This window comes from Apteryx rowi, unplaced genomic scaffold (assembly GCF_003343035.1).
Source record: "Apteryx rowi isolate R43461 unplaced genomic scaffold, aptRow1 scaffold_76, whole genome shotgun sequence".
NCBI lineage: Eukaryota > Metazoa > Chordata > Aves > Apterygiformes > Apterygidae > Apteryx > Apteryx rowi.
This window is the reverse complement of record NW_020451049.1, coordinates 1,491,979-1,508,163: the sequence shown is the minus strand read 5'-3', so window position 1 is coordinate 1,508,163 and position 16,185 is coordinate 1,491,979. Positions and strand designations below refer to the sequence as shown.

The following is a 16,185-nucleotide window of genomic DNA, read 5'->3' as shown; positions in this document are numbered from 1 at the left end:
TTATCTATTTGTATTGCAGTAATACTTTAAGGGCCAGTCCTGGACCCCTGATACAGTGCATTTTTATGCACTAAACAGAGGCAGGATTCTACAAGCAACTATATAGTAATGTAAGCAGTGTAAAAATGATCATATTCAAGAACAATCACCCCTAATGCTTTATGAAGTTGAATTTCAGATTACTCGGTGGAAAAATTTACATGCATAACATTTCAATTCCTGAGCAGATTTTGTGACCTCACATGACACTCATGTTGGGGGCCTATATGATTACTCTCTTAAATCTGTGCAGCCAGGAGGAAAGTAACCAGATATAATGACTGTAGTATGAGGCTTCTCGTTCTGAAATTGCATTCTGCCATTCTGAATTAAATATCAGTTTTGTTCCCAAACAGGTATTTGCAACCGACCTTGACAGTGGGCTGAATGGAGAAATTGAATACTCAATTTTATCTGGTAATGAAAATGCAGCATTCCTAATTGATTCATCACGAGGGATTTTAGCAACTAACACAATCCTAAATCATGAAAACACTTCATCTTACAGGTTTGTGTACAGAGTTCTTATAAAAATACGCTCCTCTTCTTTTTGTTCACCTTAATTTGAAATAGCTCATATTACGTATGTTATAGTTTTCAGATGGTTTCCATCAACCATAGATTCCGTGTGCAAGCCAGCCAGCATTGAAAACAACAATAAAGCTGCCTGTTTGTATCATGGATTCTTGGGTACTTCTCAAATTTAGGGGAAAAAGCATAATTTTATTCCATCAATTGCAACACTTATTGATATAAGTGATCAAGCTGATTCATTATAGGAAAGATGACATTTCCTAGATTTTGGATTTATTAAGAACTATACAGCCATTCCCTGTGTAGAGCCATTTTTTATAAATGTATAAAGACAGAGAGAAAGCACTCAAACCAAATGCAGTAAATAGGGACATGTTCTGTTCTTCAATTAAATTTGAATATATTTTGAATTTTCTTCTCCATAATCTGATAACAATTCTTCTGTAAGCTGTTTCCATCTATAAGCTGTTTTGTACTTGCTATTAGTTTTCTCCTGTTTTCCAGGAAATTGTGACTAAATACAGTCAAGTGGACATGACTTTCTTTCTTCGCAGCTCATGCCATAATTAGAATTAGAAAGCAAACAAATCATGCCTTGAAGAGAAAGTAAGAGTATGCTGATTCATTAGCATAACCTTTTTATATAATGCAGTCTCTACAAAAAGTAAATTGCTGTATATGTGTCAGTAGAAATTATGATTTTTTCCATATGGCTGTGGCATCAGTTAAAGCATTTGCAAGTTTTTCTATCCTCTGGGGCCACAAATTTTTAACCATCCAATCAGAATTCTTATGAACCAGAATAACTTTTAGCAAACCACATCAAGAGGATCAACAGAATATGATTTTTTTAAAATATCAATGTAATTTGATAATAGTTTCCTAAAGGAACTATTTTTTGACTTAATATCCAGAGCACTTTGTTTAGAGTTTATTTTTCATTTTTTCACTGAATTAAAAACATCAGTTCTAATTTTTAGTCACTTAAATAGCATAATACATTTTATTTGTAAATAGTATTTTAAAACAATTTTGGAATAAATCCTCCAAAGAAAGGATGTTTGTTGTTAATGAAGTACTGAACATCTTCATGCATCTTACATGCTTTAACTGGGAACTTGATTTGATTCAGTATTTATGTTGGAATTTTAGCATTTTAAATTAACAGTTTGTTAGGGGAATCTGAAGCCTCATATCCTTTCTCTTTATTAATGCTTTATTAATAAATCTGTATATTGCTATGTTAGGTAAAAAGAGACAAACAAAAGAAGTTTTTAAAATGTTTTCCTGTTTAATTTCAAAATGATACTGTTGGTCCTTGCAAATTTGAAAGGAGTTGTTTGTTTTATCTAAATTGAACATTTTCATCCCCAGAAGTTCTAAGTCCTTTATAATAGGGGTTATAATAAAAGTGTTGACAGAACCTTAATTTTAATGCCTTGGCTGAGATGTTTTTATGAGAGTTTTTTCCTGAAACCTTAGAAAGTGATTATTTTTAGTAAAATATTTCCATATGTACCTTACCAATATTCATTCTAGACCAAATACTACACTTTCTATATGGAATTATACATGGTCACCAATTGAATACTACTCTGTAATTCAAGTTATGTGTTCTGTTGATGTCAGAAACCACAGGGGCACCCAGAGCATAGCTTGTGTGGTTCATGAATGGCAGTAGAATCCACAGCTTGAATTACAGCTTTGGTATTCCATGTTGTCATGTGAATATGTAAAAAGTAATATCTGTTTGACACAAAGAAAGAAGAAGAAAAAGTGGGAAATGAAGTGCTCAAAAGATCTGCAGGAAAGACCCAGAGAATATGATGTGGCATGTAAACAGTTTATWGTTTTCAAAACATTTAATAGAGATGCCAGGCCTTGAACTGTATATAACTTCATGTAGCCTGACTTTTTCTTCTTTTTATCAGTTGCTTTTCTAGAGCACTTGTTGAGTTAGATTTAGTTTTGATTTACAGATTCTTGCTGAAGTTACTATTTTGGAAGTCTTCATATTATCTATTTTTCATCTTCCTAGTGTCCCTTTATAATCAATGAAGAAAGACAGGTTCCTTCAAAGGACAGTTCAGTGCTTAATTCAATTCCTGCTCTGAATTGCCTTATGGAGAAATTTGTCTATTTGAAAGAACCTTGCTAGCTCGTTTAATCACCTCTACTTGATATGAAATTGGGTGATATGAATACTTAGGAGTTCAGTATGTTTTTGCTACAGAAACTCCTGGATGTTGTTCCTGCAAGATATAAAAGAATAAAATCCCTGGCAGTCACCCTTATAGAAATAAGGATGCAAATTTAGGAAGAGCAATGTGGAGAAGAAGGACCAACCTCTTCATTTGTAGTTTTTTCCCCATTTATATCTTTGGTGAATAATTTTGTGATTTCTGACAGATGGTGACAATTACAGCTTCCTTCCGATTGTAGGTTGGTTGTACAAGCTGCTGATAAAGGAAATCCCAGACTTTCTGCTACAACTATTGTGAGGATACAAGTGGTGGATGTTAATGACAATGCTCCAATTGTCCAACCACTAGGCAAAGTGGAAGTTCCAGAAAGTAAGTGGGATTGTACAGTTAAGTGTTACTAGGACTGGATTTGCCAGACCACAGTACTGCTTTTGGTGTAGTCATGTAGTCATGTAGTCAAGAGCTTATAGTAGAAAGCATAATCGATCATATTAATTTTGAAATACTGAAGTAAATTATGATCTGCTTTTGTTCTCAAAGGCATTATTCTTAATCTTTAGACATCATATTTAAGAACAGTTTGAAACAAAGCCATAGGCAATTCAGAAAGAGAAAAACAAACTCCACAGAAATACATCTGTAATCTGTTCATTTTGGACTCCAGTTTCAGATTTTTCAGAGGTCTTCAATTTCTTTCATTTCTGCAATAAAAATGCCTAGTGTTAAAACCAGCACTGCTAGAAAAGAAACATTTTGAACTTCATTTTGATGAAGGAAATTCTTTCTTTCTCTAAGTTTGAATGAAGCTTTAAGCTGCTTTATAGCTTGGTCTAGTTGAAGATCATGAAAAAGAAGACCAGGACCTCCTGAGTTCTCCTCCCGGTTTGACACCTGGTATGTTGTGTGACCATAGCTCTGCATTTGCAGACCTTGAGTCTTAAGCCTAGAATTTTCAAATACAGGCATCCTGTATGTGATACATTAAGATTCACTGTAGAATATTTATAAAGGTTTAAGTGCTGAAAGTCCCGTACTCCTGTTAACAGAAGGTATCAAGGATGGTTTTCCTGTGATTTTTTTTAGCCTTTTCTAAATTTAGTTCCCACAGGTAGTGACAAGAGATTGAGTGTGAACCATGGATGCAGAACAGCTCTAAAACTACTGTCTGCTTACTTAGGTTTTTGTATTCAGCCTAAGTACGTTTGCTTTAGGACATGGCTGTACAGCACAACTTGTTTGAGTCTTCAAGCCCCAAACATCCATATGAGAAATGATTTTGTTTCTGGTAGCTCCAGCCTTTGTTATATGATCACTGATAGAGGCAGGTCCAGTTTGCAATCTCTGGTACTGTCAGTTTGGCACATGACATCCAATTTCTCAGTCTCACAGGAGTATACTTGGTATCTTTAAGGTTTTGTGCCAAGTACTAGGTCTGGCTGGATGTATTGTTTCTAATGGCCTTTTCCTTGTTTCGAGAGGCTTCAGAATTGCCATCCTTGGTTCTACAAAGACCAGGGGATTCTAATGTGTCAGTTAAATATTCTTGTGGAAGTTTGTGATACTTTTCAATAAATCCATGTCACCTAAATGCAAAAGGAATGTCCTGTTGCTGGTGAAGAAACAGTCATGGGTACAGTGGAACTATGAAAATCTAAAAGAAAATTCACACCAAAATTGGGATGAAGCAGGTGTATTTGAAGAAATTCACTACTGTTTTCATAGCATGTCTGGATCTTGCTTTTATTCTAAAACACAAATCAAAAATACACCAAAGGTAATATAGAAAGATTACATATTTAGTATTTACAAAATTGATAAAATCTTCAAAAATTGTAGCATCATTTTTAGCTATGACTTATTTTGAAAATTATTGTTTCAGATGTCCTGCCTGGTTTTACAGTGACTCAGGTGTCAGCAGCAGATGCGGACTCAAGGCCAGCACTTCAGTTTGGTTTTACTGAGGATAATAGTCCTGGAATGAAATTTGCTATTAATCAACATACTGGTGTTATCACAGTGGTGGAACCATTAGATTTTGAAGAAACTTCTGTGTATAAGTTGGGAATCATAGTTTCAGATTCTGTACATCAAACAGAAGCAGAACTCACTATCCTTATTTTGGATGTCAACGATAACCCACCAGTGTTTACTCAGGATTCATATCAGGTAGGAATGTGGCAAACAGACTACAAATGTCTGTGATGTCTTTCTGTATATGATGATAAATAGTAGGAGTGCATGTTTATATTTATGCCTTAAAAATGCATTTATCACCACTGAGAGGAAAGATCTCTGCAAACTATTAGCACATGAGCGGTAACAGTGCAAGTTCCCCAAACTGCTCCCCCCAGAATCTTAGTCCTTTCCTAGGAGTTCTGCTGATTGGACTGAGGGAATTGTTCAGTTTTCATGCTCATGTTTTCTGCCTTCAGAGGGAAGCTGGTATGAATTCTAGCTGTACTCCTTACACAGTGCTACATCACTAGGAGTTATTGGATATAATACAAAACCAGTTTGGAAAGCAGCGTCTTGAATTTGGAACTTCCTTCTTTGAGAGAATAGTTCACAAGTTGATACGTTTATTCTGGCCTTATTATGGCTTGTTTCTTCATTTACAGTTACACAACTCCACACAGGGGTAGCAAATGCCCCTGTGGCAGGTTATGCATGTATAGTTTGTAACACGTAACCTTGCCTTATAGCAACAGTACTCTTCTAGGAGGTGAGGGATATGAATGTCGATGTATCCTACATCTCCTACTAGACTGAGGAGCTCACAGAGCTCAGCTTTTGTGCTTCTGGACAAAGGTTTTAACTGCTAGACTGTTGTAAAAGTCAAGTTGTGCAACAATGTTTTTGCAAGTGTTTTAGCAACTAAGGGCCACTAAGATGATTAAAGGAATTGGAGCATATGTCATACGGGGCTCCCAAGAATAGAGGTAGGCTGCCAAAAGAGTTTTACCCTGAGAGCTTTCTCCAGGGCTCAGCACACGTAGGGGCCTAGTGCTAGGGTTAGGCTTGAAAGACAGACTAAGCCTAGAGCTGCAGTTGGAGAGGGACTGCAGAGGGAGTGCCAAAGGAAGGGTGAGGTTTTCAAAAGAAGAATTGTCCTCTGAGGACTTGTTCATGTGGGCTGAGCTGTGGAGCTTGTGCCAAGGCTGATGCCCAAGAGAGCTTAGAGCATGGGTTGATTAGCCTGAAGAGGAGAAGAAAAGGCTCATGGGGATCTTATCAATGCCTGTAAACACCTGATGGGGGGCAGTATGGGCTTTTCTCTGTGGTGCCCAGTGAATGGATAAGAGATAATGGGCACAAAGGGAAATCCAGAAAATTCAAATTCCATTTAAACTTAAGAAAAAATGTTTTACTTTAAGAGTGATTGAACACTCGAACAGGTTGCTCAGTGGGGATGTGGAATCTCCATCCTTGGAAATATTCAAAACCTGACTGGACACTGCCCTGAGCAACCTGCGGTAGTTGACCCTGCTTTGAGAAGGGGGGTTGGACCGGGTGATTTCCAGAGGTCCCCTCCTACCTCAGTGATTCTGCAGTTCTGTGAACAGAGCTGTGTGCTTGACTGGGTGCTTTTTGTGTGTGTTGGTGGTGCTCAGAGCCTAAAATATAAGGCACCACAGAAGACTTGGATTTAGCAATGCTTCGTTTATAAATCTCAGACAGATTTAGTTAAGAAGTAAGTCTAAACATTCCATTTAGTAGATAAATTGCTACCTCTGAGCATGTGCAGGAGCAGGGGTATAGTTACTTAGATAACTATGGGACAAACTGTATGCATCTGTGAAAATTTCAGATGCCTGAGTTGGCAGGATTTGTGTGAATCACCCACTTAGACTTGTAAGTCTAAATTCCATTAAAAATGCACTTTAAATGCTCAAGTGTTTCTTTAGACTTGGCCTTAAGTTTTTCTCAGTCCTCATTTGTGTCTGATTTTGGAGAATAGTTTAGGCAAGTATTTGCTCTTGCAAGTGTTAGGAATTTTTTGTGTAGATTGAAGCAGACCTTAGAGGCAGGATTATTAACTGATGTAAATCAGCGTAGCTCTGTTGACTATGCTAATGTAAACCAGCTGAGCATCTGGCTCTGCAATCTTGATTTTTCATGAGTTGCTTGGACAATAAGATACACAGCTTATTTTTCACTCAATGATATGTATAATTCCCTATTCATAGCCCTGTAATTTTATGCTTTTAGTATCCTTTCACAAGTTTTCATATTTATACTATACATGGATATTTATACATATAATCTGTGCGGTAAAATGACACTAACTAACACCTGAAGTTATGACAGAGGTAGCTGCTGTATCATTAACATTTGAAATTCGATTTATAAGGTGGGAGGAAATTTTGGTCACAAAAATACATTATCTGGACTTCAAATTATGGAACCTTTGAAGAAGAGAAAGGACTTTTTTGATTTCCTAAATTATATGAAGAAGAAAGGAAACATTTTGAAAAACTAAATTAAGTGCTCTGGTGCTGGGATTTTCAGGGTATATATGTTTTTTAAGGTTCAATCAGATACTCCGGAATGGATCTGCAAAGTGTATTCCATGTACTGAAATCAAGATGTTTCTGAAAGCATGGAGAAAAGCTAGTTACAGTTGCAGTGCACAGGGAAATATTCCTTCCATTAATATATTATTAAAAAGAGACATTCAGAGATTCATTGAACTTGTTGTCATAATGAAACCTGAAATAAATGGATTTTAATATTGTTTAAAGTTCACTCTAAATTTTGGCCCTATTGTGCGCATTGCTTTGAATATCTTAGCTGTTTATAGTTTTGTCCACTGAAGAAAACGAGTAGGTGAAACTTCTTCCAAAGATGGGAACTGTATTTTTTTCCTAATCAAATCAAATGAAAGAAAATGCTTTTGTTATGTTCAAAATCTTTCATCAAGCTTTATCAAAACTGTCATTGTGCTTTACACTTCAGGTGAGCTTGCCAGAGCTCATTTCTGTGGATGCTGCTGTTCTGACAATCACTGCTGTGGACAGGGATTCAGAGCATAATGGAATGATTTCCTACAGAATGCTTTCTTCCTCTGAGGGATTTTCCATTGATCCTAAGAATGGTGAGTCTGTTAACATGGTTTATTATTTCAACTCATACAGTGTAAATTGAAGATTCATATTCCACTTCCTAACCTGTTGCCAGTGATCATCTGAGTTTTGGAATCTTTGGACTTAAATACACCATACATTATGGCTAAGGTATGCTATTATCCCTGAAGAACTGATTGCATCAGACTGGAGTTCTCAGTTTATCCCTGAACTGTGTACAAAGCTAGTCACAACATCCTATAGATGCCATTCCTCTGACATGATTTAATAGGAATGGTGCTGTAAGTTCTGTATTAAGTTTTGTGAAATTTCAGCTCATGCATGAGATTTCATGAAATTTAAGTTCATACTTACTACTTTTCAGTACAAGTTGAAGCTATCATAATAGAGCTTCTCTACAGCTTGGGCTGTATGTTTTTAAGATTTGTGCTTTGAGGGAATTGCATTATCGAGTAATCCTAAGTGGAATTTAAAAGTTTTCTAAACTGAGAACACTCCAAAGTACATCATTTTCTGTAATAGTTAAGAGATTTACAGATTTAAATGTTCTTGCCTATTGTTGTAATGTTCTGGGAGGTGGAAAACTCTGTGCGTGTGTGTGTGCATGTGTCTGTCTCTCTCTCTCTCTCTATGTATGTGTGTATGTATACATATGATTTTTTGGTTATGCCTGTTTCAGAGATTGATATTGCAGAAATGTGCAACTATTTAGTTTGAGCAAGTTCGTGTCACTTATTTGCTGTTACCAAGCATTCACGTGAGAGGAATTTTTGAATGCAGTGTTTGTTGGGTGATGGTAACTGCAAACACTGAATATACAGATGTTTCACCCAATTAAAGATGTTTTCTTTTTTACCCATTTGTTACTCTGTGTTCACCAACCTGTCTTTATCTTTGGCTAGTGATTATTTTTAACTATGATCAGAAAATTGTCATACACCATTGACCCTGCAGTGTTTAGCTAAACACCACGAACAATAAAGTARAAGTAAATGGCTTATGAACATGTTTAGATAAGCAAGTTGGATGAAACATATTTACCTAACTTATTGGCAAACCTATCTAAGTAGCAAACATGMCTATAATGCTGTTTCTGGATAGCAAGACAGGAAAACTAATAGCATTCAATAATGAACTTGCAGAGAATAGCTGCCTCTAATAATGAGCCTACATTTCCTTAGCCTTATTTTGCTTTTTATTTTCTGCAGTTTACCTGTTCAACCTATTAAGAAGAAGAGACATTTTTGCTAGTCTAAATACAGTATGTGTATTTGTACAGTACAGTATGTGTACTGTATCATTGTGGGTGGGCCTTGGCTTTGCAGAATTAACTGTGGTTTCTTAAAGTTACTTTTGTATGTATGCAACCATTGCATTTGCGTCATTTTCAAATACAACTGATTAGATTCAGCTCTTGGAATCATGTTTATTTGCCTTGGTGAGTGTGGGTTTTTATTAATTCTATTTTATTTTCAGGTTCAGTATTCACTACTAAACCAGTGATACACCTGGGAAAGAACTCCATTTTTCAGCTCCTTATAGAAGCTAAGGACAGTGGAAATCCTGCTTTAAGTGCAGTTATGTCAGTAGAGATACAGATAGAAGATGTAAATAACTATGCCCCTAAGTTCACAAGGGGATTGTACAATCTCAGTGTGAGTGAGGATGCCTCAGTTGGAGAAAGTATCCTCATGTTTTCAGCCATTGACTGTGACTGGACACATGAAAATACACATATTGAATACTCTATTATTGATGGCAATGCTGATAATCTATTCTCTGTGGAAACAAGTCTCATGGAGTCAGAAACATCTTACAAGCTTGTTGGCAATCTTGTTTTGAGCAATACTCTTGACAGGGAAACTGCTTCTTCCCACTGTTTGGTCCTCCTTGCATCTGATCATGGAACACCTTCCTTAAATTCAACTGCTACTGTACTAATAACTGTACTGGATGTTAATGATAATCCACCAGTATTTAACAACCTGGAGTATCATATTCATGTCAAAGAAAGTATCCCCATAGGTAGTCATATCATTGAAGTTTCAGCAAATGACTGTGATGCAGGAGCTAATGCAGAGATCACTTACGCTATCATCTCTGGAAATGACAAGGAGTATTTTCGCTTGGATGGGAAAACTGGATCAGTTGATTTGATGAAAACTCTGGATTATGAAGATACTGCGAAGTTCGCTTTGAATATCCAAGCCACAGATGGAGGAGCTGATGTAAAAAATGTGGCTTTTTCTGTTGTTCTTGTTAGTGTCCTAGATGACAATGATTATGTCCCACTGTTTTTGTTTCCCAGCTTCAACTGCATTGTCAGTGAAAATCTGCCTACCTTTTCTTTTGTGTGCACTGTTACAGCACTGGATTTTGATAAAGGCTCCTATGGACACATTACCTATTCCATCCAGTCTTCATGTTTGGCTCATCGTGACGCTCCTAGAGACCATGACATGTTTTTCATCAACCCTTTGACAGGAGATATTCATACAAAGCAAATGTTTGACTATGAAAGTCAGAATAGGTACTGTCTCATAATCCAAGCAAAAGACAAAGGTGACTCACTGGCTACAGTTACAGTTCAGGTAGATATTGAGGGGAGAGATGAATTTGACCCAGTTTTTACCCAAGATCAGTATTTCTTTAATCTCCCTGAGAAAAATGAAGCAGATCAGTTACTTGGCAAAGTGACAGCATCAGATAATGATGGTGGACTGGATGGAGTTGTTCATTACTCTCTGCTAAAATCTTCTCCATTCTTTTCTGTAAATCAAACCAGTGGTAATATTTATTTGACTCAAACTGTTCATAGAAAGAAAAATGGCAGAAAAAGGAAAGATGACACCCTGGAGTTGTTAGTAAGAGCTCATAGTCCAAAAATTGACTCGAAGTTCACTGTGTGCACTGTTCTGGTAAATGTTTCTAATTTTCCTGAGAATTATCCCTTAGGATCTGCATACAGCCTGATTATTAGCCTTTCTATCTCCTTTAYAGTATTCCTATTGCTTGCTATCAGTCTTATTGCACTTATTCTGAGATATAAGCGAAAAGACATGATGAACTCCTGTGTGAAAAAAGAAGCAGCAACCTCATCGGCTACTAATTCAGGTTTGGCCAGTGAAGATAAAGTCCCTAAGGACTGCCAGGAAATCCAGAGTACTGAGAGCAGTATGCTTCCCATGGGTACCATAGCAGAATGGCTGAGCTTAGTAGGAATCAGAGAGAAGGAGGATGTTGGTAACCCCTGTAGGCATTCAGATTCTAGTGGCCACGGTTCAACTGAAGGGGAAACTGCAGAAGATGAGGAAATCAAAAGGATCAGTGAACATCCTTGCAGAAAGAGCTCTGGTTCAGCTTTAAGTGAGAGAGGCTCGCAGGTGCCAGATTCAGGAATTCCAAGAGAATCTGATCAACTGTCCTCTCAATCTGGAGAAACTGATGTTGTGGCTACCAGTCAAAGCATGGAGAGCATGCAGGCCATTAAAGATGAAGGTGGAGAAGAAGCCTGTGACACAGCCTATGCACATAACAACATGTTATCTCAAACACTTAAGAAAATTCAAATGAAAGAGAAAGACATAATGACAGACTTCACAAGAGAATATATGTTGATTTCAGATACGCGGGACTCCCAGTATGATTCACTTGCAATTCTTGTCACCTCTGAGGATCTCAGAGGGAGTTGTAACTGGGATTATTTGTTCAGTTGGGAACCCAGATTCCAGCCTCTTGCCTCAGTGTTTAGTGATATTGCAGAACTGAAGGATGAAAATGTACACATTCATAGCTTCCCTAAGGAGAAGAAATCTTTTATTTTCCCTCCTCCCTTGATAACATCGGTAGCTCAACCTGCCATAAGGACAGTGCCACCACGAATGCCAAACATAACCTCAGGACAAGCATATACAAGCAAATATCCTCGTTCTCCCCTTACTCATAATCTTGGATACCCTCCACCAACCATGACTCCCAGTTTTTCTCCTTCTCTCTCTTTACTTACCGTGCAGACTCCTACCACTTCTCCAGTAATATCTGATGGGAGAATGATAGGAACATGTCTCATTGGTCCAAGCCATGAACTTGCAACAGAGGAAGAAATTCAGGTCTAGATATTAACTGCTGGTAGTTTGTGGAAAAACATATGGCTTAAAATGTATTTTGTTATTCTTTAACATGCTAAACATGCCTGTCAGAGCTGTATCACGAGTATTCTTTATATTTTTATGAGCTGAAAAGGTTACTAGATAACATAGCCACAAACTTTCTAACTACTTATCTTCTTCACAGAATGCACTGCAAGTTCATGAGGCTTCTCCTTTCTCAGCTCCCCAAAACTACAGTTTCTAATGTAAAGCATAGGGCCAGGTGCTTGATAACCAGCTCAACAGATTTTACTGTTTTTCTCATAAAGTATGTCAATAACAATTTAATGGGAGTAACTTTTTACTGTGGAAAATCTTCATTAGCGTGCTGATGGGTTCTGACCACTTCTGTGTTTGTATTGGAAGAGTGTACTAGAGGGATGTATAAATGTGGCAGGCTTGGGGATGGGCAAGATTAAAGGAGGGATTTCTGTCCAGCTGTCTCTTGTGCATTTGCCCAGACTTCCCCCATCGCAGCCCGTGTCCCACTAACCTGTTGGGCCTGGTGCAGTTGCACCATCTGCAATGGCTTTCCAGTGGGCTTTATTAGATATCTTTGTGTTGTGGAATCCAACTTGGCAGTTTCTCTGCATTTTTCTCTCATCTCCAAGTGTAGTGCCTGAGAGTCATGGTGTTTGAATAATAACTGATCACTYAGAGTCCCTTGAAAAACAGAATAACACACGGTAAGATAAAAGCAACCTTCCTCTTTATTATTAGATCTATAATAGATACCTATTATCTTTCTGTCCTATTACAGAAGCAGGTCTGGTCCCCAGACAGCTGCAGAGCAGGACAGTTACAATTCTGAAAGGCTTGTATGCCTCCACATCATTCTTTGCTCCTACACTGGGCACATCTCTGTGAGACCAGATAATCTGGCCTGTTTTGTTATATATATCATACATATCGCATTTTGTGTATGTATATATATCCAGACACATACACATGCCTATGCTGCTGTGTATGTATGTATATTGTATCAAATCAATAAAACACATGGAAAATACATCTACAGTAAATTTGATTTCTCTTCAGTGTATAGTTGAAAGTCTTCAATGGTTCTTTTGCATCACATATATTAAAAGTGGGGTGTAGGGGAGAGTCTAATTGGTGCTGGGGCATCAGTTACAGGTCAGATATGTACAGAGTTATGTATTGTACAGGTCATATCAGGTAAAGAAAGTGCACACAGTGCTGTTAGAATGACTGACCTTGTGGGATCAGTATCATGTGTGTAGTGGCAGATCTTTACTGGGTCCAGCCTGAGGCCTCATAACGTATCTTTGAATAAGATTCTGTTTCTAAGGCTGTGTCTGCACTGTACTAACATGTAGCAAAATCCATGCTGCTATGCAAGAGTGCTTCTTTTAAAGCTGGCATGTGTTCTTCATACTGYCATGTAGTCTGAAAAGCAGACATAGCTTAGGAGTTCATAGGGGTCAACAAATATTATTGAGGAAGGAGACAGGAAGAAAAGTTTTATAATCAGCCAAAAACCTATGTCAGAAAGAGGAAAACAAAAGAGAGGAGCAATTGCCAGTTCATATCTGAACATGGAATATCAGTTTAAGGGTCTATGGCCGTTATTTCAAAACCTTTGGGTCGTTAGATTGGCCACCTGAGGGTTGGGAGATAAACTTCTTTGGACACATATCAGAAGAAGGCAGAGTGTATTTTTGCATTTTATGTTGATAGAGGCTGCATATGTAGTTATTGAAATTTGAAGGCTAATTCATTAACTTTCACAGTAACCTGTTCTGGCTTCCTCTTGATGTTGTAATTATTTTTGCAACTGAATGTCCAATGTTAATTTTTGAACTGCATTTCAGTGAGAAATGTATGTATTTTAAAAAGCAACTGCAATGTGATATCGTAGTATCAACATATATATTTACATAGCTCAAATAATATAACAGTATTTTAAAACTTAATTTTGTATCAATTTTTCTATTATAAAAGGCTAAAAGTTATCCACAGAATTTATCTTCCACCTGTTAAAATGTTGTTATCTACAACCGTATTGATTTTGACTTTAATGCTACATAAAATAATTCCTAACAGAATGAGATGCTCTTTGTGATGTTACAGCTTCATGCAGTTACAGCTTCAGGGGGTGTTTATTGTACAAGAGCGTATTTATGACTATATATTTTTCTATRTAGTCAACTTCTTAGCTAGTATGAGTTTAGTTTCAGGGAGTCACAGTCAAGTGAAAGCTATTGCTGTGGAGAGGAACAATAAACACATTCATGTTGTCATAATAGGGTTCATCTTTGCAATGGATGATCAGTGGAAGAATACACAGTGAAGCTGTTTGGTCTTTCATGTTGATTAATATATAGTAATAGCTGGGGCCTCATTTCTTGTATAAAGCCTAGACTAATAGATGAATAGCTTTTTCTCCACTAATACTGCTGTTGCAACTGGAATAGTATTAGCATTAGAAATCTTCAAAGTATTTGGTCATCATATTCAGTCATCATATTTAGTACAAGACATGGCCCTGACCATGCTTCCATGTTTTGTAAGTCTGTGGACACTTTTTGTAGTTCTGCCTGAAAAGTGAGCAAATCCTGTTCCTATTTGTATTGTCTTTACTACTTGAAACGTAGCTTGTTTTTGCGGCCTTTCTGAAAGGATTAAGTACAGCTTACATCCTATTTATCGAGCACATGAGATAACCACTACATGATACTTTTTGCTTCTCTTAAGTTTTACAGCAGTGTTTTCCTTGTCTTTTATGTATCTGCTCATTCTGTATCAGACAGGAAACAACACTAAGCTGACATATTGTTGTTCCATACATAGTTGAGCTTAAAAATGTGACTATTAAAACAAGTGTCTGCAATAAACCATGTGTAGTTCTTTTAACCTTACTGTTTTTTTCCTAAGTAAACAGTATAATTTCTGTAATTTGCCGTGCATTTAATATTAGCTTGCCTCGAAGAGGCTATGTTACTTTGCAATTCTGCACACCAGTTTTAGCACTTTGGAGAAGGTACAGAACTTGTTAGTGGAAAATCATATTAAGCTCAAAATGCATAAGCTATAAAATAAAAGACAGTTGTCTGTTCTGGAATTTTGGCTGCCTGCCTTCTGGATTTGCTTTTTGGCAGCCTTGAAAACACTGGTGTAAATCAGTACCAAATGGATATCAAAATTCCATCTACCAGTAGTAATCATTATGCTGACATTCAAGCAGATTCCTATGCAAAGAGAAAAAAATTCATATTTTTAGGGAATCCATCATTTAGAAATTAAAAAAATATAGACTTATATTCTAAAATGTTACTAAAAACTAATTACCTGCATACTTCCATATTTAGTCTACAGTTTATCTTCAGCTGAAGACAGGAATTATTCGTAAAATAATTTTAGATAAAAATAGTTCTGATAAAAATGAATCCATTTTGCTAAATCTATTGTACTGCTATTTCCTAATAACATTTATATTCAATTGCCATCAAATCTCTGTGTTGTATGTCACTTGTTTTGACACATAGCTTCCTGAAGAATTATGTTTAATTCTTCTTCCTCACTGCTAATACAAACATATGCAAAACATGTCTTTGAGAGACCTATATGTCAAAAATGTGCTGCCCTTACAAAAAATATTACTAGAGTACTAGCGAGCACCAGACTGACAATTGTGCCAGTATGGCTTTGTGCTTTTACAGCTCATGGAGCCAAAGTCAATTGACGATTTAGTCGACAATCATAGGTAGTGGCACAAGAAGCCTTCTGCTGAGACAGCCTCCTCTTCACAGCTCCTCATACATGCTCACTACAGCTCTTCTTGAAAACTAGTCACTGGTCTGGAAGAATGCGGGGGAATCTTTGCGGTGAGGGAACTGGCGCTGATTTGCTGGTATTCCCTAAAATCCTGTAAAAATGCTAATTGGAATAGGAGGCAATTGTGACTCTGTAATTGAATATACAGTAGTGGAAGGTTTATATTTAGAATCTGGCTTACATTGCAAGTGAAATGGCTTTGCAGCTTCTTGCTCTCACTATCTGGCACAACAAAAACAACTCACTATGGCAAAATGTGGCTTAGTTCACTGTTGATGGTCTGGTTGGAATAACTAAGGTGTTGCAAAATCAAATTGAGTATACTTTTGGGTCTAGCATAGCTGCCGGTTCTACTAGCTGTTCATTATCATGTATACAAAG

The 16,185-nt window shown here is 37.0% G+C and overlaps 1 protein-coding gene across 1 annotated transcript in view; it reads left to right on the top strand.

Moving 5' to 3' along the window:
- DCHS2 (dachsous cadherin-related 2) overlaps positions 1-11,976 on the top strand; it is a 70,842-nt gene extending 58,866 nt beyond the window's left edge. Inside the window, exons 16-20 of the mRNA XM_026088250.1 lie at positions 396-547; positions 3,016-3,146; positions 4,657-4,943; positions 7,734-7,872; positions 9,338-11,976. Of these exons, the coding sequence (XP_025944035.1) occupies positions 396-547; positions 3,016-3,146; positions 4,657-4,943; positions 7,734-7,872; positions 9,338-11,976 (3,348 nt within the window). The remainder of the gene's footprint in view (positions 1-395; positions 548-3,015; positions 3,147-4,656; positions 4,944-7,733; positions 7,873-9,337) is intronic.
- The last annotated feature ends 4,209 nt before the right edge of the window (positions 11,977-16,185 follow it).